The sequence below is a fragment of the Rutilus rutilus genome (assembly GCF_951802725.1).
Source record: "Rutilus rutilus genome assembly, chromosome: 19".
In the NCBI taxonomy this organism is placed as follows: domain Eukaryota; kingdom Metazoa; phylum Chordata; class Actinopteri; order Cypriniformes; family Leuciscidae; genus Rutilus; species Rutilus rutilus.
The window spans coordinates 8,337,310-8,363,275 of NC_140232.1; the positions used below are offsets into that span (position 1 = coordinate 8,337,310).

At 36.9% G+C, this 25,966-nt stretch overlaps 1 protein-coding gene across 2 annotated transcripts; it reads left to right on the top strand.

Moving 5' to 3' along the window:
* Nucleotides 1–789: 789 nt before the first annotated feature.
* dpp9 (dipeptidyl-peptidase 9) lies at nt 790–25,920 on the top strand. Of its 2 annotated transcripts, none has more exons than XM_084388701.1 (21): nt 790–970; nt 4,075–4,165; nt 4,255–4,493; nt 5,528–5,640; nt 5,766–5,939; nt 6,047–6,215; nt 6,816–6,926; nt 9,198–9,326; nt 10,810–10,871; nt 10,955–11,055; nt 13,666–13,843; nt 15,514–15,673; nt 18,468–18,547; nt 18,635–18,787; nt 19,678–19,813; nt 19,898–20,043; nt 20,666–20,812; nt 23,516–23,668; nt 24,013–24,155; nt 25,019–25,130; nt 25,221–25,920. In XM_084388701.1, exons 2-21 carry the CDS (start codon nt 4,110–4,112, stop codon nt 25,311–25,313), a joined length of 2,655 nt encoding a protein of 884 aa, XP_084244827.1. In that variant the 5' UTR covers nt 790–970; nt 4,075–4,109; the 3' UTR covers nt 25,314–25,920. The 2 variants fall into 2 exon arrangements, with proteins under 2 accessions (XP_084244827.1, XP_084244826.1); XM_084388700.1 differs by having other exon boundaries at nt 816–970; nt 6,044–6,215.
* Nucleotides 25,921–25,966: the final 46 nt, after the last annotated feature.

A 25,966-nucleotide genomic window follows, 5' to 3' on the forward strand; every position in this document is an offset into this window, starting at 1 on the left:
ATGTGTAATTTCTTTGCATCTCCTTTCGAATACAACATTCAAATTACTAGACAAAAAATTATATCCTGAGAAAAGTGGATTTTGAGGGTTTTTCGCCATAGACCTCCATTCATTCTGCACTCGCCTGCGAGCGCCCCCGCATGGACAGAGACGTGTTACTGCAGCCAGGTCCAGAAACCGGAAGTAAGCAGAGAGTGCCAATTCTCTGGTGGTTACCAACATTCTTCAAAATATCTTCTTTTGTGGTCAACAGAACAAAGGATCTCAAGTTTAGATACAATTTAAGAACAACTTGATGGTGAGCAAAGGATGACAGAATTTTTTTTTTTGGGTGAACTACACCTTTAACTTTTGGAATGCTCTTTGGTCTGATTTATATGATTTCTGGTCAGGTTTTTATTTATTTTTTAATTCACAGAGGCCAATTGTAAAGCTGCTATATGTTTTTTTTTTTAGAACTATACAACAGCTTTTGCTACACTGGGGCTATACAGCAGAAATACAGGAATTCCAATAATTTTGAAGTGAATATTCTTTATTCTTTCAATGTGCTTTATTTAAATATTTTATTTTCATAGCACACAAATACTTTTGATAGGACTTTTAAATATATGACATTTTATCTACTTACAGTATATGGTTAAACATTATATAGTTATCTATCTGCCATAAGCGAAAAGCGTAATATAATAATGTGATGTAAGTGTATTCAGTATATATGTATGTCTCGGATTCATGTATTCATTTTTAAAGCGTTTTTAATATAATGTAACTGAATGCGGCTAGACGGAAAGCGGAAGTAGGAGTTTGTCGGCGCTTCCGGTGTGGCTGATGATGTTCTGTTGGTTTTCATCAGCACTCATGACTGTCGCTTTGTGCAGTTCTCGCGCTTATGGATTCTGTTTTTACCAGCAAATACGTTTAAGAATTCAACAGGTCACAGATGAGAGTTTGCTTTGAGGGTCTACCTGTAAGTACCCACTTGCGATGTTGAGCGATCATGAGTTGAAATGATAATGTTCATAACAAAGCGGTTTGCTGTGAGCGGCCCGTCAAAAGAGGCCGAGCAGACATGAAATCAGCTGATGATCTCTGACAATCACCCGCACATAACGATCATCATATAGAATAATCTGACGATGAGCTGATGAAGGTGCTTTAGTGTTTGACAGTATAAAGATCATCTGATAGACCTGGAAAAAGCAGAGAGATATTTATGCTAACACGATATTATCACCTGATATTATTATTAGCATTAACGTTACTAGTATTATTAACTGCCTACTCTACGTGATATCTGTTGTGTAGAAGACATGATTTACAAGTAAAAATATCGCTATATATTAAAAGTGTAATTTTGTGATTGATTTGACTTCCCGTCATCTAGATTTGATAGCAGCTCGGCTAACTGTTAGCACAGGCAACACACACGTACAACCGGTCAAACATGTCTTTGACTCATCAGCTGATTCTGACTCCAGGGATCTAAAACATCTGATAGCTCACACAAATCACTTACAGTTCGGTTTAAAACATGTCACTTCTCAGTAAATGTGTGTTAGCTGGTAGTAAAAAGGCTGTTCATCTGCGCTAATGGAGTATGAATGTGTGAGTGACCGTCGTTTGGATGTCATGGGGCGTTCGGGACTTTTTCCATCCAAGTAACGTTAACGCATGTTACTGTAATCAAATAGAAATTGAGAAAACACCCGTAAAGTTCGAACAGTGCTGGCTAGATTACCTACAAATTGTAGTCAGTTAAGTTACTGATTCCAAATTACAGGACAAAAATTTTAGTTAATAGTAATGTAATCCATTACAGCACACATTTAAGGTAATATAATCTGACTACTTTTAGATTTCTTATGACCTAACTCGTTTATCACATTGATTTAAATAGGATAATCTTGTACCATATTAATATAAAAAATATAGTCCATTCTTTATCAACAACATGAAGTGCATTAAATATTACATTTAAGTCAGGGTTTCCCAGACTGGGGTTTGTGATTGAACTGAAGGGGGTTCGTGTGATTTAATGAAAAGCTATGAATTAAATCATACAAAAAAGAAATAAATAATTTTAAAAACAATGAAAATAATACTTACTAAAAAGAAGTTTTTTTTTTTTTTTTTTATGTTTACCTGCATGTCATGACCATTAACCGACATCAGAGAACTGTGAAGTAAACTTTATTCTATTTATGATTATAAATATTGACTTAATTTTATTATTGACCTAACTTATTAAATTAAAATCTAAGGGGTTAGCCTACTTCAAGTAAACATATGTAATAATCCTGGTACCGTGCACAATTGAACCTTGCCCATTTTATTTTCACTCTGTGTCAGTTTTGGGATGGCAATTGCTTGAATGATTGGTGGGTTCATTTTAATTTGAATGAAAAGCACATCAACAAAACAGTACAAGCAATGACAAACTCGCTTATGTTAAACGTAGATCTTTTATTAACAAAATGAAAATAACAAAATAAAGTGCCCTATTGGGCAAGTGATATAATCAATGTGCAGCTGAACACTGTGTAACACCAACTATCGCAGCAAACCTAATTACGAGTATTTTAAGATGTAATATAATCTAAATACAAGTACTTGATTTTTGGAATCTGATTACGTAATCTAGAATGACATGTTATCAGTTACTACCCAAATCGAATTGCACGTTTGGAATGTGGACCAACCCTTCTGAACTCGCCTGTAATGGCAGCTTTAGGGATTCCTAAACCTTTTTTTAGTTAATATTTCAACCATATTAATATTAATGTGTTTTTTTACACACATGTTTGAGTGTTTTGAATGTTTTTGGTGCCCATCTGTCTTAAGAAAGCAGCTTGCTAGTTTTGAAATGCAACAAGTACAACCAATGATTGATCTGTGGCACTTAAACTGGTTCGACAAGAAACTGCCAAATGACAGTTAGTGACACTGCAAACCCAGGTTTACAGTTGAATAATATTGAGATCAGCAGCTGTTGTTAGATTATGTCTGTAATACAAACCAGGAGCTGCTAGCTGTATGAATCTTGTCCTCGTACGTGTCTTTTGGAACTCAATAATAAAAGCTCAATTTATAATGTTTTTACAACTCTGTATTTCCGAATAAGTAGAAAGGTTAACAGTCATGTTGGAAACATTGTGTATTTTGTCCTTTACAAGGTTCACTGCTTTGAAACCTTTCCGATCAGCTTGATAGTTTCAGTTTCCACAGATTGAATGGATGACTGTTATTTGTATAGCTTTTTGTTTGTGTCAGTCAAATGTTGTATTTTTAATGGGTCATACCAGCAAAACGTTGTTTAGTTTTCCATTACAGTTTTCACCCTCTCTCTGACCCTTACAATTAAACAAGCAGTTTTAGCTTCTATACCATTTAGACTTCAGATTCGTTTTTTTTTTATGATTATTGAATCTATTCCCATGTGAAATAAGCAACACCAATAACCAATTTATACTTAACTTGTCCTTGACAACCTCTTTTTTGCTCAGTTTGCATTGCAGTGTGACAGGTTCACAAAATGATTCAACTTAACTGTACCAGTACCACATCAACAATTATGGTAAAATAAGCCATATATAGACACCACCTGGGAAAATATTATCAGCATCACCTTTTTTGGCATAATAGCGTCTGTCCTACTTCCTCCTCCACATCACTCTTACCAACTTCGCACCCTCTCACATAGAGCCGAGATTAATAACATTCCTCATGCTAATGCTTAGTTATTTCTGAAACCTCAGTGGCTTGTATTTCCCTCTTATTGGAAAGTACATAACGACTGCTCATCATTTCTGCGGTAGATTTTGCATACAGTGCAGATTTACAGTTATCACGATTTACAGATATCATGTTTACTCAACGTTATTAAATGAAAATCAGCTCCTGAAAAAACACATCGCAAAATTCTTTATATTATGGCTGCGAGTTTTAATCTAATTGCGTGACATGCAATTTATTAAATCAAATCAGTTTTTCATATGAGAAAAGCCCTTAATGAAAATAAGTTAAAGACATTACAAGTAAGGCATGATGTATGTTTTCTTCTCTATCCTGCAGGTTGCCAGATCTAGTTGAGGGTTGTATGCTGGTTAATGCATAGAGGAAAAAGGCTGAAACTTGAAGACGACACTGAAGGTAGTTGGAAAAGGTACGGCAGTGTTTTTTTTTACATTACCCCATTTTATATAAATCAAATGTCTTTTGAGTGTGTGGCTGATGGGTCGCTCCTGTGCTCAGTTTTGCAGCTGTCAGAATGACCGCAGTAGATGACATCTCGGACAGCACAGAGGTTGTGGAAATGGAAGACGTCCCCTCCCAGTTTTTTGTGGAGAAGCACTCATGGGATGGCTTGCGTGACATCATTCACGGCAGCCGGAAGTATTCGGGAATGATCATAAACAAGGCACCCCATGACTTCCAGTTCGTTCAGAAGCATGATGAGTCCGGCCCTCACTCGCACCGGCTCTACTACCTTGGTACTCTTTTCTCGTAGTTGTGAACACAGTCAAACCTTTTCATGAGAATGCAGCTTCTTATATCAACAAATGCATCAGTTCCTCATTTCATTATTAAAATATAGGTTTTTTTTTAGACTGTGTGTCTTTAAATGGTTATGCAGTGGTTCAGTGAAAAAGTGTTCATGATAAAGAAAATGCTAAATCTTTTTTTTTTTAAACGCATACCAAGTTAGAAATGAATCATTGTAAAACAACCTGAAGTAAACTTGGCTTGTCATAAAAGTCAAATGACCTGATGTAATGACCTAGACACAGCCATGAGGATCTGCAGGGGGCCTCTGATGTAATTTCCTGTTTGGTTTTTCCCCTCATGCATGTTGGTTGGACCACATGACTTTGCTGTTCGCACCACATGACTGTTCTAAAGTTTGGGGTCTGTAAGATTTGTTTTTGAAAGAGGTCTCTAATATTCAATAAACAGTAAAAATAGCAATATTGTGAAAATAGTTCAAATTTGCTTTTTAAAATATATTTTGATATATTTTTCTATTTTAGTTTCTGATTTTATTACTCCAGTCTTCAGTGTCAAATGATCCTTTCTTATCAGTGTTAAAAAAAGATGTGCTGCTGCTGCCTAATATTTTTGTTGAAGCTGTGATGCATTTTTTTTTCAGGATTCTTTAATGAATAGAAAGTTCCAAAGAACCACATTTATTTGGAATATAAATCTTTTGTAAGATTAAAATGTCTTTACTGTTACTGTTTTAATCAGTCTAATGATGAATAAAATTCAATCCTTGCTGAATAAAAGTATTAATTTCTTTAAAAACAAAATATTACTGACCCTAAACTTTTGAATGGTAGTGTGTCTTTTCTAAGAAATAATACATTATTTTAATCAGCCTTTTTTCTTAATTATAATGTCAGATTAGTTGTCTCACCAACATGTTTGATGTTTTGATTCTGATGAGTCAAGTTTCTGTTAAAATTGTTCCAAGTTTCTTTCATTTCAATAATTATCCTAATGTTTTCATTTTGTCATACTTAAATAGGAATGCCCTATGGGAGCAGAGAAAACTCATTATTGTACTCTGAAATCCCAAAGAAGATTCGGAAAGAAGCCCTCCTGGTGTTATCATGGAAACAGATGTTAGATCACTTTCAGGTATAATTTCTTCGTTTTGTTCTAGGAATATGATGCTAACAGCAGCATAACCACATATATGAGCGATTATAACATTCATAATTTTAACACATTAATTATATCATTCATTTGTGTTTTTCCTGTAGGCGACCCCACATCATGGTGTATATTCCCGTGAGGAGGAGCTTCTCCGTGAGAGGAAGCGTCTGGGAGTCTTTGGCATCACGTCCTACGACTATCACCCACAAAGCGGCCTTTTTCTCTTCCAAGCAAGCAACAGCCTTTTCTATTGCCGTGACGGCGGCCATAACGGATTCATTGTGAGTCTAGCTGTTTTTATTCTGCTGCCCTCGGTTTAATATTTTTGGGAAATTACTTCATAATGCATGCGTGTCTCTATGCCTGAAACTCATGTGATGTTTAGCAGGCTGCCTCAATGAAGCCTGTGGAAATAAAGACTCAGTGCTCAGGGATTCGCATGGACCCCAAGATCTCGCCCGGTGATCCCAGTTTCATTGCCTTCATAAATAATAACGACCTGTGGCTGACGAATATTGAAACTGGAGAAGAGCGAAGACTTACTTTCTGTCATAAAGGTTTGTTGATCTGTTAATATAAAGCAGCAGTTATGTTGTTTACCAATAAGGGTATAATCTGGGTTATTTTCAATTTAAAGGATTAGTTCAGGTCAGAATTTTAATTTCTTGATAATTTACTCACTCCCACGTCATCCAAGATGTTCATGTCTTTCTTTCTTTAGTCGAAAAGAAATAAAGGTTTTAGAGGATTTTTCTCCATATAGTGGACTTCAATGTGGGGTTCAATGGGTTGATTGTCCAAATTGCAGTTTCAATGCAGCTTCAAAGGCTCTACGCGATCCCAGTCGAAGAATAAGGGTCTTATCTAGTGAAACGATTGGTCTAGATTAGACCCTTATTCTTCGACTGGGATCATGTAGAGCCTTTGAAGCAGCATTGAAACTGCAATTTGGACCGTTGATAACCGTTGAAGTCCACTATATGGAGAAAAATCCTGGAATGTTTTCTTCAAAAACCTTAATTTCTTTTCGACTGAAGAAAGAAAAACATCTTGGATGATTTTTTTTTTCTCTTTGAACATTGATCTATAAATAGAGCACATCAGGTTACAGTGATTAGATGTTTCTGAAATCTGATATCTCTTCTACACTTGTCCAGGATTGAATAATGTCAAGGAAGACCCGAAGTCTGCTGGCGTCGCAACCTTTGTGATTCAGGAAGAATTTGACCGCTTCACCGGGTACTGGTGGTCTCCGGCTGCTCCTGAAGGTTTGTTGATCGCCAAAATCACAATTTCCATAATATTCACAATCAATTGTGGTTAAATGAATTAACCACAGTTTATTTTACGATTTCCCGAATTTTCAAGAACTGTATGTTCTTCAATAAATACAGTAGTTAGTGAGAACCACTGACCTAGAGAGTTTATGGTTGTTTTATTTCGGTTGCTGAAGCCTTGTTTATTCTTGACGCGCTCGCCATTGTACAGTTCTTTAAAACGACAGGGGTCGACTTGAAGTAATTGTTCTCTAAACCATCAGGAAGCAGCCGTGAGAAGGTACACACAATGATGTTTGTTTTTAGTACATTTCACCAAACCCACACTACAAAAGAATCAAAGAATCGTGTAAAAAAACAGTTTGTCTTGAAATTACTACTTGAGATCTTAGAACAAAATATATGGATATTAGAACATTTGTATAAAACTAAATGAAACAACAATCTCTTAAATATTTTCATTAAAAGAAACACTTCAGTTGGAAATTGACAATGTCAGTGTAAACCCATATTGAATCTGTTATTTACGCATTCGTTCCATTCCATTTGCCATTTTATTGTAAATGTACAAAGTAACTATATTAGGTCAATCCAGTACTAAATCAAGGAGTTAATTGTTGTTATTTTGAAAATAGATATGACCAGGTTGTATATACGAGATGCCGCATTGGACATTCAAGACTCACTCATTCATATTTACTGAAAGGGGAAGAGAAACTGGTTTGTGATTGTGTAAGAATTAAAGAGGGTAAAACACATATTTCAATAGAATGTCCTTTTTTTTAATGATATTAAACAAAGTTTTTATTCATAAAATATGTTAATGGGCATTTTGAAAAAGATTTCTCCTAGAATAATTTTAGGATTTCTATCAAATATTAAATTGAAAGATTCTATGTAATTGTTATTACTGTTTTTGTTATTGATATATGTCTGATTTTGTATATTGATTGTTTTCTAAGACCAAATTGTTAAATTGTTGTAAACAATGTATTGAAGTATTTTTTTTAAATTTTAATTTTGTTGATTGCCATGAATATAGCCATTGCTGCTGATATGGCGTTATTATGGCATTTTCATTATAATTATTTAAAGGTTGTATCAGCGATTGTGGGTGACGTCACTTCTGTTTGTGTTTGAATCCAGATCCCAAACAAACCAAGTTAGCTCGCCCCTCCCTCCCGTTTCGTGCATCATGAAAAAAAACGATCATGCACGCGCATTTCTTAAAGCGACCCGTTCGTCACCCCTTTCAGTTCAACTTCATACAAAACTACATGATCAACGAATTCCAATTCGTCAGAATCAGCTGGCTCACTAGCATGCCAATTGTGAGTTAGCGCCAGCTAACAAACGCAACTCACACACTAAATCCCTACAATCTGATATTCACTCTGTTCAGCATAATGTCGCCTACGTTAGTTTAGTCGAGCTTCGCTCATATTTTTTCAAGAAGGATATTTTCACACACAGTTCACATCCAAACAAGTCAGCACTAGCAGCTACTCAGCTGTCCAGAAGAAACAGTGCCACCTCGGCGTCCGATTTAAAAAAATTTCAGTTCTTTAAGTTCTCTCCACCTTTCAAAAGCCTTCCCGATAACTATGGAATAAACACGATGGTATTCCCTCGCCCTAATCCTCCTCCTCCTCTTGGGGATTGACTCAGCCATGTTCAATTTCTCTTGTTCGTTGATAGACGCTGGCTTCTTCTACAGCTCCGACTTCACGTGCAGCCGAGCACGAGCGCAAAACCTCACAACACCCACCCCCTGTCGGTGATTGGTTGGAACACTATTTATTTTGGTTTTGAGTGGTTGGTGAAACCAATTGTTTTTGTGTGCAGATCTCAGAGCCTAGGCTGCCTACAGAGACGCGTTTTTTTGACGGCCTGCTTATGGGGCGGGCAGCTAGCGGATCGTTAGGAAAGATTAGATGAATGTGATCATTTATGTTTGGGCATTTTTTGGGCCTGAAATCGCTGATACAACCTTTAACATGGACCTTTATTTTCATTAAACGGGTTTATTTCTTAGTTGTGCACCTTCAGAAGTGGAGCTGCATGCAAAGTTACAAAAAAAAATTGTGCACACCGCAATGATGTTATTTTTTTCTGCATGCACTTGTGCAGATGAGGCGGGTATAAACCAGGCTTTGTTTTTGTTTTATTTGGGTCAAAATTCATTTGTACATTAGCCTGATTGGACACAAAATGCATCGACCACCTGCTGCATAACCTTATTCTATTTATGTTTGCTTGTAGATGCAGATGGAGGCAGAACGCTCCAGTTGCTGTATGAGGAGGTTGATGAATCAGAAGTAGAGATTATTCATGTGCCCTCACCAGCTTTGGAGGAGCGGAAGGCAGATGTGTACAGATATCCTCGCACTGGTAATCACAAACACACACTGTTAAAACAACACAAACATATGGTTGAGAACCGAGAATCAATTCCATTTAAAAAATCCATTTAGAATAAAAATACTACAAACATACAGTGGAACCAATGTAGTTTGTTTTGTGAACAAATGACTACTGGGTTGCTAAAGACAACCTATGAATCAGTGAACTGATATTGTGTGTTAAGACTAGCTCTTACTGAATCCGGTTCAAAGAGGTTCTTGACTTAACTATTGCTGTCATAATTTCCAACTCCCCTCAACTTCCTCACAGTGTTCATTTTGACAGCAAATTATGATTTAGTTTTAGTCATAGTCTTTTGACTAAAATGCTAATTAGCTTTAGTCATATTAGTCATCTGAAAATGTTTTAGTCGACTAAATATCATAAGATCTATTATGAAAATCTAAATGGTTTAGTTAAATTGTAATGCATCAATTGAGCATTTCTTTTAAATGTCCAAACTCATTAAATATTCCTGGAGAAAACATCTCTTAACCTGTTAATATGAATGATAGTAATGTTTGAACATGCAATACTGACACTTTAATTTAACTGCTGTGACGTATAACATGTCTTTATTTATCTTAAAATTAAATAAAGCCACTTCTCATAAAGAGACAGGAACATGGTCTTCTTTTTAATTAATGATATATGCATTCTTTATAACAGTTTACATGCAACAGTCTTCATTATTTCAAGCGGACACATTTTTTTGTATAAAGTAAATAATCCTTATCAAAGCTATTCAAGTTATTCAGTCAAGATCATTGAGTGATTTTTCTCTTTTGTTTTGTTTTTTGATTAACATTAATGACAGACAGCAGCAGGTTATTAGACTGCTGTCACTTTAAAGCTGAATGCACGGATCCAATACACTGACACACATCCAATATTCTCCCAACTGTTTACGTTCAACTGAGACAAAACCGACTGTGTTTGCGTGAATACTCGCCAAAACGAACATTTTGACATAATTCTGTGTGTATTTGTCCGTTCAAGCGCGGAAAGACACGAAAGAAAGATCAAGAGAGGTGGCTTTTTGTGTGCGCACAGAAAAACGGATTGAATTCAGCTCTCTTTCGCATCTCGTCCCTCCCTAACATTTTCGCCTCGTTTTTTTTCGTTGCCGAAAATTTCAATAGATTTTCGTCATAGTTTTTGTCACTCAAAACTAGTTTTTATTTAGTTATCGTCTCGTTTTCGACAGTGAAAAAATGTCGTTGACATTATTTGTCGTTGACAAGTACCACTGCTTCCTCAGTGGAACTTGGTTCATCATTGAGTGGAAGTGTAATTGAAGCCAGAATTAATGGCATAAATATATGTGGAAGTGCAACTCTTAAATGAACACTTTAATTCTTAAAAATACAGGATATTATTTGCATCGTTTTGTTTACTATCAATATTTTGTCAGTGGAGTTGTGCTTAATGTTAATAATTAATGCTGATGATCCCCTCTCCATGCTTTTAGGAAGTAAGAACCCTCAAATTAGCCTGAAACTAGCAGAGATTCGAACTGACCAGAATGGAAAGGTAGGTGCCTGTGCCCAAGCTCACTTTTTCTTTCTTTATGCCTGGCTAAAAGGCTTTATAACGATCTCTTATTCTTTTTGTAGATTATTAGCTCACAAAACAAGGAGCTTGTTCTCCCATTCACAACACTCTTTCCTGGGGTTGAGTACATTGCGAGAGCTGGATGGACAAAAGATGGCAAATTGTAAGTAACAACAAATAATTGCTTTAAAGAAATTCACTCTCATGTCTTTCCTTTATACTGATGAACCAAAACATTTTAACCAGTCACGGGTGACGTGAATATTGATCATCTCCTTACAAGGCCACATTTTAAGGTCTGGGTAGATTAGATGGTAAGCAAACAATCAGCTCTCTTAATAAACGTGTTGGATTCAGGAGAAATGGGCAGTAATAAAGATCTGAAAGACTTTGACAAAGGGCCAAAATATTATGGCAAGGCTTGTGGGTTGCAGAATTTACCAACATTTGTCCGAGGAGGGACAAACCACAAACCGGCGATAGGGTGTTGGTGGACGCCCAAGGCTCATTGATGCACGAGGACACGAGGCTATGCCGTCTGGTCCGAGCCAACAGAAGGTCTACTGTGGCACACACAATTTTATTGATGGTTATATGAGGAATTTCACAACACTCAGTGCATCACACTCTGCTGTGTATGTGGTAGCCATAGACCAACCAGAGTGCCTATTATGATCCCTGTCCACCGTTAAAAGCACGTAAAATGGGCACGCGAGCGTCGAAACTGGACCTTGGAACAGTGGAAGAATTTCACCTGGTCCGCTGAGTCCTGTTTTTTTTTTTACATCACGTGGACTGTAGTGTACATGTGCACTGTTTACCTGGGGAAGTGATGGCACCAGAAAGCACTGTGGTGAAGGGTGTGTGATGCTCTAGGCAATGTTGTGCTGGGAAAACTTGAGATTTATCTCAATTTGACACGTGTATCCTACCTAAACATTGTTGCAGATCAGGTACACCCTTTCATGACAGTGGTGTTGCCTGGTGGAAGTGGGCTCTTTCAGCAGATAATGATCGCTGACACACTGCACACATTGCTCAGGAATGGTTTGAGGAACATGATGAAATGTTCAAGGTGTTGCTCTGGCCTTCAAATTCCCCTGATCTCAATCCAATTTATCATCTGTGGGATGTGCTGGACCAACAAGTTCGATCCACCTCTCAGCCTACAGGAATTCAAGGATCTGCTGTTAATGTCTTGGGGCCAGAGACCTCAGGACACCTTGTAGAGTCCATGCCTCGGCGGGTCAGCGCTGTTTTGGCAGCTCGCTGAAGACCAAAAGCATATTAGACAGGTGGTCTTTATGTTTTGGCTTATTGGTGTATATAAACTCATATAAAAAATTTGTATATATAAACAATGACTAGAAGATAAACACATAAATTCATCAACTAACTCTTCAGAAATGTCCTGTTGCATTCTACATGTTGCCACTTCTTCTTGAGTCTCTCCATCTTTGTCCGACTCCGTTTTAAACATAAAAGGCTAAAAGTTGTTGAAATTTTCAGTGCGTGTCTGTGTGAGGTAATCGCTCTGCCCTCTGTGCCGGGAGCAGCAGCTCATTTCCATTTAAAGGGACAGACACAAAAACGTTGCGTTTTTGCTCAACCTCAAAAAGTGATGATTTTAACATGAAAACAGAAAAATATCTGTGGGGTATTTTGAGCTAAAACTTCACATACACACTCTGGGGACATCTTGTGAAAAGGGCATTATATCACCCCTTTAAGACACTAACAAATGAATGGTGGTAGACAATTAAGGTCACGGTTTCAAGAACTTGGGACACTCAAGAGACCTTTCTACTGACTGGGATAAACAGCAGGAGAAAGATGGCCAGGGTTCCTGATCACCTGTGTAAACATGACATAGGCTGCTGCAGAAGGCATGAGGACTGCAGATGTGACCAGAGCAATAACTGCGATGTCCATAATGAAAGACGCCTTAGACAGAGCTAAAGGAAGGACAGCTGATCATGCTTGCAGTGCCAAACCACGTTACCAGATGTGTTTGAGAACTTGCAAGGGCCTTGGTGAAAGATTGCAATAACATCTCACAGCAAGAACTGGGAAATCTAGCTCAGTCCGTGAGGATGAGATGCACTAAAGTACTGAAAGCAGCTGGTGACCACACCACATCCACTCTGTTCATTATTCCATTTCTGTTCGTCAAATGTCTGTGAAATTTGTTCAGTTTATGTCTTAGTTGCTGAATCTTTTTATGTCCATACAAATATTGACAATATTTTAAATTTGCTGGGGAAAAAATGTAAGTGAGAGGATTTTTTTTTTTTTTGCTGAGTTAATGTCTTAATATGAAAGGAATAACGTGAAACACAAAAAGACAATTCTCAAAGTGTTCAGTGATCAGGGACTGAAAAGCTCTGAAAAAACAAAACACAATAAAACCAGTCCATAAAACAAGTCGCCTAAACCATCAAAAACAGTTTCTTTACTGAAATTCATTTTATTTCAGTCAAGGTTTATTTTGTAATATATAAATGTATAATTTATGTAAAAGAATATGTAAATATTGTTTTTTTTTATTTCAGCCAAGGAAAACTTTTTTAGTTTATCTTGATGTACTAAAGTAACTAAAACTGAAATAAAAACTAATGAAAACTTAAATAAACTCTAAATAAAATACAAAACAACTAAAATTAAAAAGAAAACAGAAAATGTACCAATAAAAAATGAATTCAACATATTAATAACTATAATATTTCAATGATAATAAAATAATGATTATTCGCTTCATTTTCTCTCTTTCCAGTGCTTGGGCAGTGTTACTAGACCGCAGTCAGCAGAAGCTTCAGATAGTGCTTTTACCACCTGCACTCTTCATACCCGTGAGCATGGATGATCCGCAGTGGGAGGAGCATGTGGAGGCCATGCCTGAGGGAGTCCAGCCCTTCATCATCTATGAGGAGATCACTGACATTTGGATCAACGTAAGACCCTTCAATAATAAGTGTAGTGGTGCACTGATATCGAAGTTTACAGACCACAGACTGGCTGATAACCAATATGATGGTCAATATACAGTTCAGTTGGAGGGGGGAGTGAGCTACAACATTATCTTGCCTAATCAGAATATAGCAGAGTGTAGACCAAAATTAATATTGGTTGAAAGTGCAAGTGAAAGTGGTTGAAGTCACTGACTAAAGCAAAAGAAACAACCATGAAGCTGTCAGCACATCACACATATGTATGTAAGATATTTAACTCCATGCCGTATAGGCCACATTCACACTGTGTACCTTAATTCCGATTTATTGCTCAGATTAGATTTTTTTTCTATAGTTGTTCAGATTGTTGTTTTAAATGCGGCCAATATCAGATTCCAGTGCGAACTGACCCACATGCGAAATAGAACGATAAAAGGCTTCACGCAGCACGCTGTCATACAGAAGTAAACACATAGGACTTTAAAGTAAGCGATTACGTGTTTGTGAATTTATGCACACAGTATAAAAAATACAAAGACGAGGATGCGGAAAAAGACAGCAGAACTTTTAAACATTTATGATATGAACCCTCATGTGTTGCTTGTATATAGATCTGTCATCGTAATACTTATGAGTTACACATCACTGACCTTCCACTGACTAACTTTCTTGTTAACTTCGGGTATGTAAAATCTTGTAAAAGTCGCATGAATTCCGATATGACCATTGGCAAAACATCTGACATGTATCGGATTTAGGACCACATATGAAAGTAGCACAAATCTGTATTGAAAAGATCAGATTTCATGTGGTTTGTGCTGTTTACACTGTCATGACAAAAACAGATCTGAGTCACATATGAGCAAAAAAAACGCACATTTACCTGCTGTCTGAACGTAGCCATAGAGATGTGAAAGAACATATTAAAGTTTGGGGTCCGTAAAAAAAAAAAGTTAATATTTTTATCAAGGACGCATTAAACTGATCAAAAGTGACACGTTGTAACATTATAAATGTCTTTACTATTTAAAATACATGCTGTTCTTTTGAATTTTGTGTTCTTTAAAGAATCCTAAAAAAAGTGTCATCACCATTTCCACAAAAATATTAAGCAGCACAACTGTTTTCAACATTGATTATAATGAGAAATGTTTCTTGAGCACCAAATCAGCATATTACAATGATTCCTGAAGGATCATGTGACACTGAAGACTGGAGTAATGCCTGCTGATTATTCCATTTAATAATATTTTTTTTAATAGTAATAATTTTTATAAAATATGAAGTTGTTTTAAAATTGTAATATTGCACAATATTACTGTTCAAATTAATGCAGCTTTAATGAGCATTAGAGGGGAAAAAATTCTTACCGACCCCCCAACTTTTGAATGATAGTCTGTGTATTCTGGAATGTTATACTAGAGGACTAGTTACTGCAAACTGCACACAATACTCAGGATGAATCTTTTAAAAGCAGCATGTGAAACGGTACACATAATGTGGGATAATTGTGGGATACATTTTCCATGTAGATGGTCATGAGGGTCTATGCACACAGAACATTCGTGTACTATGTAATTGAAAATAGTATAGGAATATGTTATTTCAAACATGACCATAGTCTTGGTTTATTTGACTGTTTTGTATTAATTTATTGTCTTATTTCCCAATAGGTTCATGATATCTTCTATCCCTTCATTCAAACAACTAATGACAAGATCAGCTTCCTGTGGGTGAACGAATCACAAACGGGCTTCTGCCATTTGTACAGAATAACCAGTCTCTTACAGCCAGGCTGCCAGCAGTGGTCCAGAGAATACAGTCCTTCAGAAGGTCAGTGTTAAACATGCAGTTGTGTATGTCTCTTTGCCCTGATTTGATCAGAAGTGCAAATATGCAGATATGGTGCAATGGAAACGACACTGTCCAAATTAAACAAATTAGTGAAAATGTTCTGACACCCAGTCAAGCAAATTATACATGATACCATTCAAATAAAAACTCCCTAATGCATCAAACTTGTAAATTATGTTTTACCCTACAAAGAGGCTGCTTTTCTTTGCTTTCCATACTAGTCAATACATTGAGGAAAAAATGTGGCACCAAGCCACAGCAACCCTGACTGATCACCTTATGAGCATAAATATATTGATATTGAGATTTTCTTAAAGGAACACGCCGACTTTTTGGGACTTTAGCTTATTCACCGTGTCCCTCAGAGTTAGATAAGTCCATACATCCCCTTCTCATCTCCGTGCGTGCCGTAACTCTGTCTGACGCACCCCCTGCTAGCCTAGCTTAGCACAAAGACTGGAGGTAAACAGCTCTAGCTAGCATACTGCTCCCAATAAGTGAAATAACAAGGTCACATGAGACACAGCCATCTTCTAACCGTATACATACTGGGAAATATATTCTCAGAAGGCAAAGCACTGCTACTTGGGTGGAGTGATTTGCTCGCAGCACCTGAGAAGCCCCATGGTGAGGAGCAGAGAGTTCGCTCAGAGTTGGAGTAAATCACTCCGCAGAAGTAGCAGTGCTTCGCCTTCTGAGAATATCGTTCCCAGTATGTATACGGTTAGAAGATGGCTGTCTCATGTGACCTTGTTATTTGTACAGGCTGTGACTATACAAATCACAACATGTAAATAGGAAATTGTTGCCGTTATTTTGTCACTTATTGGGAGCAGTATGCTAGCTGGAGCCGTTTACCTCCAGTCTTTGTGCTAAGCTAGGCTAGCGGGGGGATGCGTCAGACAGAGTTACGGCACGCACAGAGATGAAAAGGGTATGTATGGACTAGGGGTGTCGCAATATACCGGTATTGACGATAATCGTGATATTCAAAGCATGAAATATCGACATCGTGTTAATTTAGAGCAATACAATATACCGGTATTGGCGATATTGGCGTTTTCTAGACGCAGCGCTCGTCTGCGCCCGCGCAGCTAGTCAGTGATCACTCTGTCCACACCCGAAAAAAGAAAGCTCGCCAGTAGAACAGAGTTCTTCGGCTTCAAAGAAAACAGCACCTTAAAGGTGGTCGCACACCGGATGAGAAGCGCAGCGCCACGTCTTTTTAAAATTCGAACACATTCTGTATGAGTGTACAGTACACACACCGGACGAGAAGCAAAGCGCGGTTCTATTCGGCGTCTGTCCGCGGCGCCCAGCAACGGCTCAGGACCTTGTTCAAAATCCTGCCGCGACACAGAGCGCAGAAAAAAAGTGTTCAGATGACAGACTCAGCAACTATTGTATTTAATTGTACAGTATAATCGTAACATAGTACAGACATTATCTCAATTCCATAATGTCCTTAAACATAATGATATTGCTGGCCATAAACTGAGAAAGTGCGTGTCCGGTGTGCAATACCTCGAGTTGTCATAGACGCGACGCGGCTATTATTTTACTAGTCATCATGGAATGGGAAACGTGACATTAACTGTTAACAGGGGGTTTCTGTGTTCATATATTTAATAAGGGGTGATTATTAAAATTAAGAACCCCGTTTTCTTTACTCATCTTATTTTTGTAGCCTATTTGTATTTGCACTTGATTTTTTTAGTCAAATCTGCTATCTGCATGACTTTACTGGTGCCAGTGCAACAACAGGTTTAAGAGCTTTTCAGTTCTTCAGGAAACCTTCAGACAGTGTTTGGCTTCAGTTTGAAACCAGATAAACTTCACATGCTTGTCTTCCTTCACAAAAATTTGCCATAGATTGAGAACGCAAGAAGTAAAAATGCATGTGCCTTGTGTTTATCAGTATCCTTATGTTTGTTGGGTAAAAAAGAAAAACTATATAAACAAAGTAAAAATTCATTTGACTGATAACTACCCATCCCCCCCTCCCCCTCCTATAGATTCTGTAGATATCGCGATATATCGATATCGTGAATTCTTTTGGCCACAATACCCGTGGTGTGAAAAATCTAACATCGTGACAGCCCTAGTATGGACTTATCTAACTCTGGGGGATGCGGTGAATAAGCTAAAATCCTAAAAAGTCGGAGTGTTCCTTTAACACCATATTAAAAACTTAATACATCATTATCAAACATTATACAATGCTTAGCCAATCAATAGTTCATGAAATTGTACTTACAAAGAAACCAGTAATTATAATAAACTATTATAAAGCATAAAAACAATATCTGTTTTGTGAATTATACATAACCTACTTCTGTACTTTACAAGCCCTACTAAGATGAAGTACTGAGTATGGATTGAATATGGGTCTGTGATATCCGTAAAAATAACATACTGTACTTCTGTCCAGTTGATCTGCCACATCCTGTACAAAATTCCAGTCTATATCACTGGATCTAATGTTTCTATGTGTGAGCTCTCAACCACTGGAGCTCTGCAAGGACTGTATAATACATATAAGAAAAGCATTTCAAAGAATAAAAATATTATTTGTTTTATCAAGTCATTTATTATTCTATTTATTTTCCTATTACATTTACTTATTTATATATTTATTTAAGTATTTATTTTTAATTTCTGCCTCCATATTTACGTGGTCACGTTTTTAACTATGGCTTGTCCTTCTATCAAAATGTAAGCATGGGGCCTTGTAATATGAATGACTTAACTTTTTTATCATTATTATTATTAGATGATTTTAAATGCCAGATAGAAGAGGAGGTGACTATAACGAGTGGAGAGTGGGAAGTCTTGGCTAGACACGGATCAAAGGTTTGCTGTATTATTCAACAAATTCAAAATACAAATGTCTTGCGCACATTCCCGTTCTTTAGATTTTTCTTTCATCTATATTTGCAGATCTGGGTCAACGAAGACACCAAACTGGTGTACTTCCAGGGCACAAAAGACACTCCACTTGAGCACCATCTTTATGTTGTGAGCTACGAATCTCCTGGAGAAACCGTCAGACTTACTAAGCCGGGCTTCTCTCACAGCTGCTCTGTTAGCCAGGTGTGTGTGTGAGAGAGACAATTTTAAGGCCTTTTCTGACCAAATCAAAATGGCATTCTGAAATGTAAAAAAATGGCAAATTATTTTTTTTTACAAAAAAAGGCTGAAGCTTATTTCTCGCTGGTAAATAATCCCCTGGAAATATAGTCTGAAGAAAATTGGTTAATTATAAATGTTCTGCTTAAGAATATCCAGAATTTGTAACTGTTTTTTTTTTGTGGTTTTAGGCAAGAATGTCTTTTTTTTTTTCTTTTTTTTTTTTTGCATCATGGGTTGTATCTTACATGGGTGGGGAAAAATACGTTACAATTCATTAACACTGTAGAATACGATTGTATACATTGATGTTAGTTAATGCTATGTTAATCTTAGAACTAAAATATATATATATGAAGAGTTCAGATGCAAAAGCCTCTAAGTGCCATCTGAAATTTTCTTCTAGAATGATCATTTTTATGAAGCTTGTATATTTAAGTTAAATAATTTCACTTAAATGGCAATGAAAATTACCTATTAATTGCCATTTAAGTGAAATTACCGAACTTAAATAAACAAGCTTGATAAAAATGATCATTCTAGAAGAAAATTTCAGGTGGCACTCAGAGCACTTATATATATATATATATATATATATATTAGTGTTATAGTTAAACAAGCTAACATTTTTAATGTATGATTATTCTAGTTATACATTTTTAATTGATGATTATTCTAGTTATTAAAAACCATACACATGACTAAACATTACTGATGCAGATATCTGTCCTGCAGTAAAAAAAAAAAAAAACCTGAAGCTTTATTTTACAATATCTTGAAGCAAACCAAGCAGTGTTCCATGACTGGCAGTCTCACTCTGACTATCTCTGTTTCTCTGTTCTGTTTCAATATAGAACTTTGACATGTTCATTAGCCACTACAGTAACGTGAGCACCCCTCCGTGTGTTCATGTCTACAAACTGACGGGTTCTGACAGTGACCCCATACACAAGGAACCGGAGTTCTGGGCGAGCATGATGGAGGCTACAGGTGAGGTCAGGGTGATGTTGCACAGCTGTTGGAAAGAACAACAGATGCCCTAATAACCTGTTTGCTTTTGTCTGTGTTGTGCAGGTTGTCCAGCTGATTATGTCCCTCCTGAGATATTTAGCTTCCCTGCCAATTCCGGTTTCCGCCTATATGGAATGCTGTACAAACCACACAACCTGAAACCAGGCAAAAAACACCCCACAATCCTGTTTGTGTACGGCGGCCCACAGGTTGGTTTGTCTGAAAAGTATCACTATAGATTTTTTTGAAAACTGCCAATTAAGATTTAGTAATAGTTTCACCCAAAATGTAAATTCTGACATTTGCTCACCCTCGGGATGTTCCTTTGGCTTGGTCTTTCAAAGCTCCAAAATAATAACAATAAAGAAATGATACATTTGGCCTGTATAACTTGTGCAATATGTGATTTGTTTGTGAAATTTAATTGATAGAGTTCCTGATTTCAGTTCACTGATTATTTGACATGGTTTCAGGCATTCACAACCCATTGGAAGGAAATATTTAAATACAAACTTTGTTTTCTCTGATTCTCTATGAAAACTGTTGTATTGTTTGGAACGTGGTGCCATTTGTTCTTTGAAAGCTCCACTCACCATTTATTGTAACTGTATTGAAAAAAGCAACTGGTTAAAAAAAAATTAATTAATTCCCCCATGGAAGAATTAAAATACAAACAATGTGAGAGTGAGTAAGTGATAACACTTTATTTTTGGGTGGACTATGACTTTTAAATTGCAGTACTGAATTGAATGTCTTTACATTTTGGTTTGTGACAAAAATTCTTTAATATGTCTACTTTTAACATGTTTCCCTTTTTCTTTTGTTTTTTAGGTGCAGTTAGTAAATAACTCCTACAAGGGTGTGAAGTATCTGCGTCTGAACACTTTGGCATCTCTGGGTTATGCAGTGGTGGTCATTGATGGAAGAGGGTCATGCCAAAGAGGCCTTAAGTTTGAGGGGGCCCTTAAAAACAAAATGGTAACTAGAATTTACAGTCTACAATTGTAGCCAGACATTTGACTCTGAACAACATCACAGCAAATCTTTGCTAAGGAACTGCCACTTAGACAGGAAGAGATTGTTTGTTTGATTGTATTTAAAACGAAAAAAGGTGATTGGTCATGTAATATATATTAACATATAGTCGCTGTCAGGTAGAAACCTTGTATCTCCAATTAATGCTACTTTTCAGGAAATGGAAAAAACAATTTTTTTTAAATAATTAAACACCACATTGTCAAAGTTGATATTGTGGCTTTATATATGGCCAGAGACTTATCATTATTTAATTAACATTTTACCAAAATCAAGCTCAAATGGAGTTTCAGACCCGTGTGTTTTGTTTGTCATTAAAACGGCCACATGACCGCATCTGAGGCAGTAAATGCATCACATTACGTTTTCATCAACTTAAAGATTATAAAGTTTATTGTAGCTATGTGAGTGCTCAGCTTTTTCTTTTATTTGGCCAAAATCCCATGTTATTAAAGTTGAAATGCTATGCATGCACATTTATTTAAGACTGTATTGGCTACGACTCAACGACAGATGCTAGACTAAGACACTCCTCTCCACTATATATTTGCATTGCAAACAAGCAGAGATGGTCCAAACTGCGTGCGGCACACACAATAGAGGCCAGGTGGAGTTATTAGGTTTTACCAACGGTTTGAGACTAGGCGGTCTTTTGTGGGTGTTTGAACACATTCGACCACATGAGCTTTTACACTACGGAAGCAATCCGGTCGAATGCGTTTCTTGACTAACTCTGGAAGTAAAAGTGGACTAGCTCAAAACGTTTTAGGCCTGGTATTAAGATGCGTTTTGGTTGATCGGATCACAAGTGGACGACGCGAAATACAAGTGTAAACAGGGTCTAAAACGTTTCGAGCTTGTCCACTTTTGACCACTTCCAGAGGTAGTTGAAAACTCATTCAGCCGGATTGCTTACGTAATGTAAATGCTCATGTGGTTGAATGTGTTCGAATAGCTGCAAAATATGCCTACTCTCCACCAATTGATCTAACGCGTAAACATTATGGGAAGCAAGCTAGCCAGACGGGATTTAAACTTTAGCTGGAGACCCAAGTTTGGTTTGAAGACGGAAAATGTACCAAGCACAATGTTCTCTCACCGTTCCTGATTTCTAACACATAATCTCAGAGTTCGGCTGGTCTTGCGGCTGTCAGTGCAGAAATGAAAGTTACTGCACTCAGTATTTTTGTTTTCTCCGGGCGCGTTCGAAGAAAGATCTGAAAAAGCCAACACATTTACCTGCCCATTGACCCTCCCCTCGAAGAAATCAGTACAGAAGTGGTTGAAAGTGGACAAGAGGCATTAAAACACCAGGTGTAAACGGGCATGTGTCTCTTTCCTCTACTTGCGATTCGATCGACCAAATCGCATCTTAATACCAGGTGTAAACAGGGGCTTAGACCCCGTTTACACCTGTATTTAGCATCGTCCACTTGTGATCCAATCGGCCAAAACACATCTTAATGCCAGTTGTAAACAGTTGCCTCACATTTAACACATTAGGGTCTGCTTTTAAAAGGTCAGCCAGCATGTGTTGAAAACAGGTTGCATAAATGCTTTATATAGACACAAATATGATCATGCTGCAATTTAAGTGGCTGGAATGGTTGGTCAATAAATGTTAAGGTGTTAAAATTATTACTGAGTGACAGCTCACACTGGCTCTGACATATGATCCCACTTGTTACTCAAAGACTGAATTAGACACCTTCAGTTCTGTCCAACTCATTTCTATCACTGCTTATTGAAGTGGTTAGGTGTGATATGAAGTTAATTTGTAAAACTTGTATTGGGACATGACTACTGCTTATTAATTACAAGTTAACGTTTTATAAATAAAGGATAGGCTGTTTTGTCTCAGAACAGTAAGAAACCACCTAACATTCACCCAGAACAAAGCCATCTAGCAACGCCTGTATATACAGTATAATTCAAAACTTAATTCAAAAGGTTTATTGAAAATGAATACTTTTATTCAAAAATTCGTTAATGAAAGGTGACAAAAGACATTTAAAATGTTATAAAAGATTTATATTTCAAATAAATTCTGTTCTTTTAAACTTTCCATTCAGGAAAGAATCCGGAAACAAAGTGTATCATGGGTTTCCAAACAAAAATGTTAAGCAACAAAACTATTTTTTAAAATTGATTAGAAATTAGCATATTAGAATTCTGAAGGATCATGTGACACTGAAAACTGGAGTAATGCCAGTTGAAAATTCAAGTTTAAAATCACGAATAAATTATATTCTAAAATTATTTAAAAACAGAAAACATTTTCACAATATTGTTTTACTGTATTTTTTATCAAATGAATGCAGCCTTGGTGAGCGTAAGAGATTTCGGTCACACTTTAGATTAGTGTCCAACTCTAGTTAGGACACTAGTTAATAGTGAGAATTGGACCCTAAACTAAGACTTCTTTCAAAACCATTAAATAAATCATTCTAATTACAAACTATTGAACATTAGTGTGCAAGTTTAAAAATTGTTGATGTATTTGAAAGACATTCAAATTACCTTGAATATTTCACATGGTTGAAGGTAAAGATCATTGAATGCAGCATACCAGGCTTTAGGTAAGGTATGAAACATGGAATACGGTACTGTTTATTCATTTTCCTATTATTTTCTCCTCAACCTCAGGGGCAGGTGGAGATTGAAGATCAAGTCGAGGGGCTTCAGTTTGTGGCAGAGAAGTACAAGTTCATAGACTTGAGTCGGGTTGCCATCCATGGTTGGTCCTACGGTGGATTCCTCTCTCTCATGGGCCTCATTCACAGGCCAAACATCTTCAAGGTGAGATTTACAGCTGCCCCAATGTTACGTCATCATCTTAAAATTTCTTTCTTTTTTGCTCAACTGTCCCTCAACCCCACCCATTCATGCGCTTTCACCAGCAGGTGGCGTCTCAAATGCACCTTACTAGAGATCGAATTGCTGATCTTTGTTGCTTTTCTGAAATTGTAATCATGGTCAATTAGCTTTTTTATGCTTTTGGAATTACCATAATAGAAAATAAGAGCTGTATTTTGGATATAAGGGAAGAAACAATTTCAAACGTGTGTACTTTGAGACTAAAATTAGTATCTGTACGTTTGTTCTGATCATGTGTTAAGCAAGTTACCCATTCTGTGCTCCAGGTGGCCATAGCAGGAGCTCCTGTGACGGTGTGGATGGCATACGATACTGGCTACACCGAGCGCTACATGGACGTGCCTGAAAATAACCAGCAGGGATATGAGGCGGGCTCCGTCGCACTGCACGTCGACAAACTTCCCAACGAGTGAGTTACTGCGGCTCAGGCCAGAGGACGTGCAACGTTTGTTTCACCCTAATTATATGTTCTTGGCATACAACTTCATCTCAGTGATTGTCTTCTAACCTTAAAAAAAGCCCAGCATCCAAAGTTGCTTGGATTTTGTTATAATAGTCAGAAATCTTATATTTTTTTAAGAAGTTTGATAATTTTGACAGGATTTTGCATGTTTTTTGTTGTTTTTGTTGAGTATCATATTTAATATTATTTGAGCCATGAAGGCCTGATGGATGAGAGTATGGAGGTCATACTTGAGGAGAGAGGGAAAAAACACTTACATTTTATTCAGATGTGCCAACTGAGCAAAAATAAGCAGATTGGTGGGGTTTCTGGAATTTATATGGGCAAAATTTAAGATGAAATTATAATAGCTTGCAATGTAAATCAATGAGATCTTTATAACAGTATAATAGCACTACTTGCAAAAAAAAAAAAAAAAAAATGCATATAAATATAAGTTGTCCCTCTATATCTCCAAGTAAGATGATATTTAAATGCTTAGTTTTATGATCAAATCTTTGTAGTTTTTATTGTGTTGGAGGGTTGCGTCACTTTAAATATAGTGCAATGCAATACAATATAATGATGATTTAAAGATGTATAAGTAAACATTCCTCAAAAGCCTGATGTATTGTATTTGATCAATTTGAATGATTTTTCTTTAAAAAAATATATAAACTATCAATCGAGTAGACAAAGATATGAATCTCTCCAGTTCGATCAAACCATTTAGTTAACTCCTCTCAGAATGTATTATTTGAGCAATTGGTTATCTTTTCACTTTGCTAACTAGACACTAACGTTTTTTCCTTTGTTTTTTTTTTCCCAAGGCCAAACCGATTACTGATTTTACATGGGTTCCTTGATGAAAACGTGCACTTTTTCCACACCAACTTCCTGGTGTCTCAACTCATCCGTGCAGGAAAGCCATATCAGCTACAGGTTTGAAAACAGAGTCTTCAAAATATACAATGCTACTATTTAATTTTTTTTTTTCTCAACCAAATAATTCCTCATACTTTTTCTCCATAGATCTACCCCAATGAGAGACACAGCATTCGCTGTCCTGAGTCCGGTGAGCACTACGAGATCATGCTACTGTACTTCCTCCAACAGCACCTCTGATCAGAGCCTTCTCCATTCCCACCCTCCTCCACTTCCTTCAGCAGGAATGACAGAATACTGGTCCCTGAACCCATCTTTTGCTTTCTCGCACTCTTTCTGGAAGGAGTGTCTTTGCAGCAGTCAGAAACAGACTTGTCCCCCAAACTTTGTGTCATTTTGCGCATGTCGGCACACTTTTAACAGAAAGGACACGTCTGAGAACGGAGAAGAACCCAGTAGCTCATTAACTTCATTAAACAGATTTTGGATTATGTGCCACACCTAGGTAATGTTTCTTTTCCGGCTCCCTTTGGAACACTGTTTATGTTGCCAAATGTGTCTTTATTTTTTAAATTTGTAGTTAGTGGCTTATCAGAATACAGAGACTGGATTTCTACTCATACATACAGATATGCTCTTATCACCCCATCCCCCTTTTCCTGTTAACTGCTCATTTAACTTAAGCGTTTTCAGTGCTATGAATGCAGTTGTGTTTCGGTCCAACATGAATTCCAGCGTCACTGTTAGTCGCACTCGTGTGGCTCTCACGTAAGGACACCTCACACTACTACCTGCAGTTCATATTTTAAGTGTGTATTATTAAAGGAACATATTTTTTATGAAGTTGTGGCCATCTGACTTGTATGCTGTTTTAATTGAAGTAGCGTATTCTT

Coding starts and splice junctions, on each gene's coding strand:
- dpp9 (XM_084388700.1), top strand. CDS start 4,110: ATGCATAGAGGAAAAAGGCTGAAACTTGAAGACGACACTGAAGGTAGT. Junction 20,044..20,665: donor TTGTGTACGGCGGCCCACAG/GTTGGTTTGTCT, acceptor TTTGTTTTTTAG/GTGCAGTTAGTAAATAACTC. Junction 24,156..25,018: donor GTCGACAAACTTCCCAACGA/GTGAGTTACTGC, acceptor TTTTTTCCCAAG/GCCAAACCGATTACTGATTT.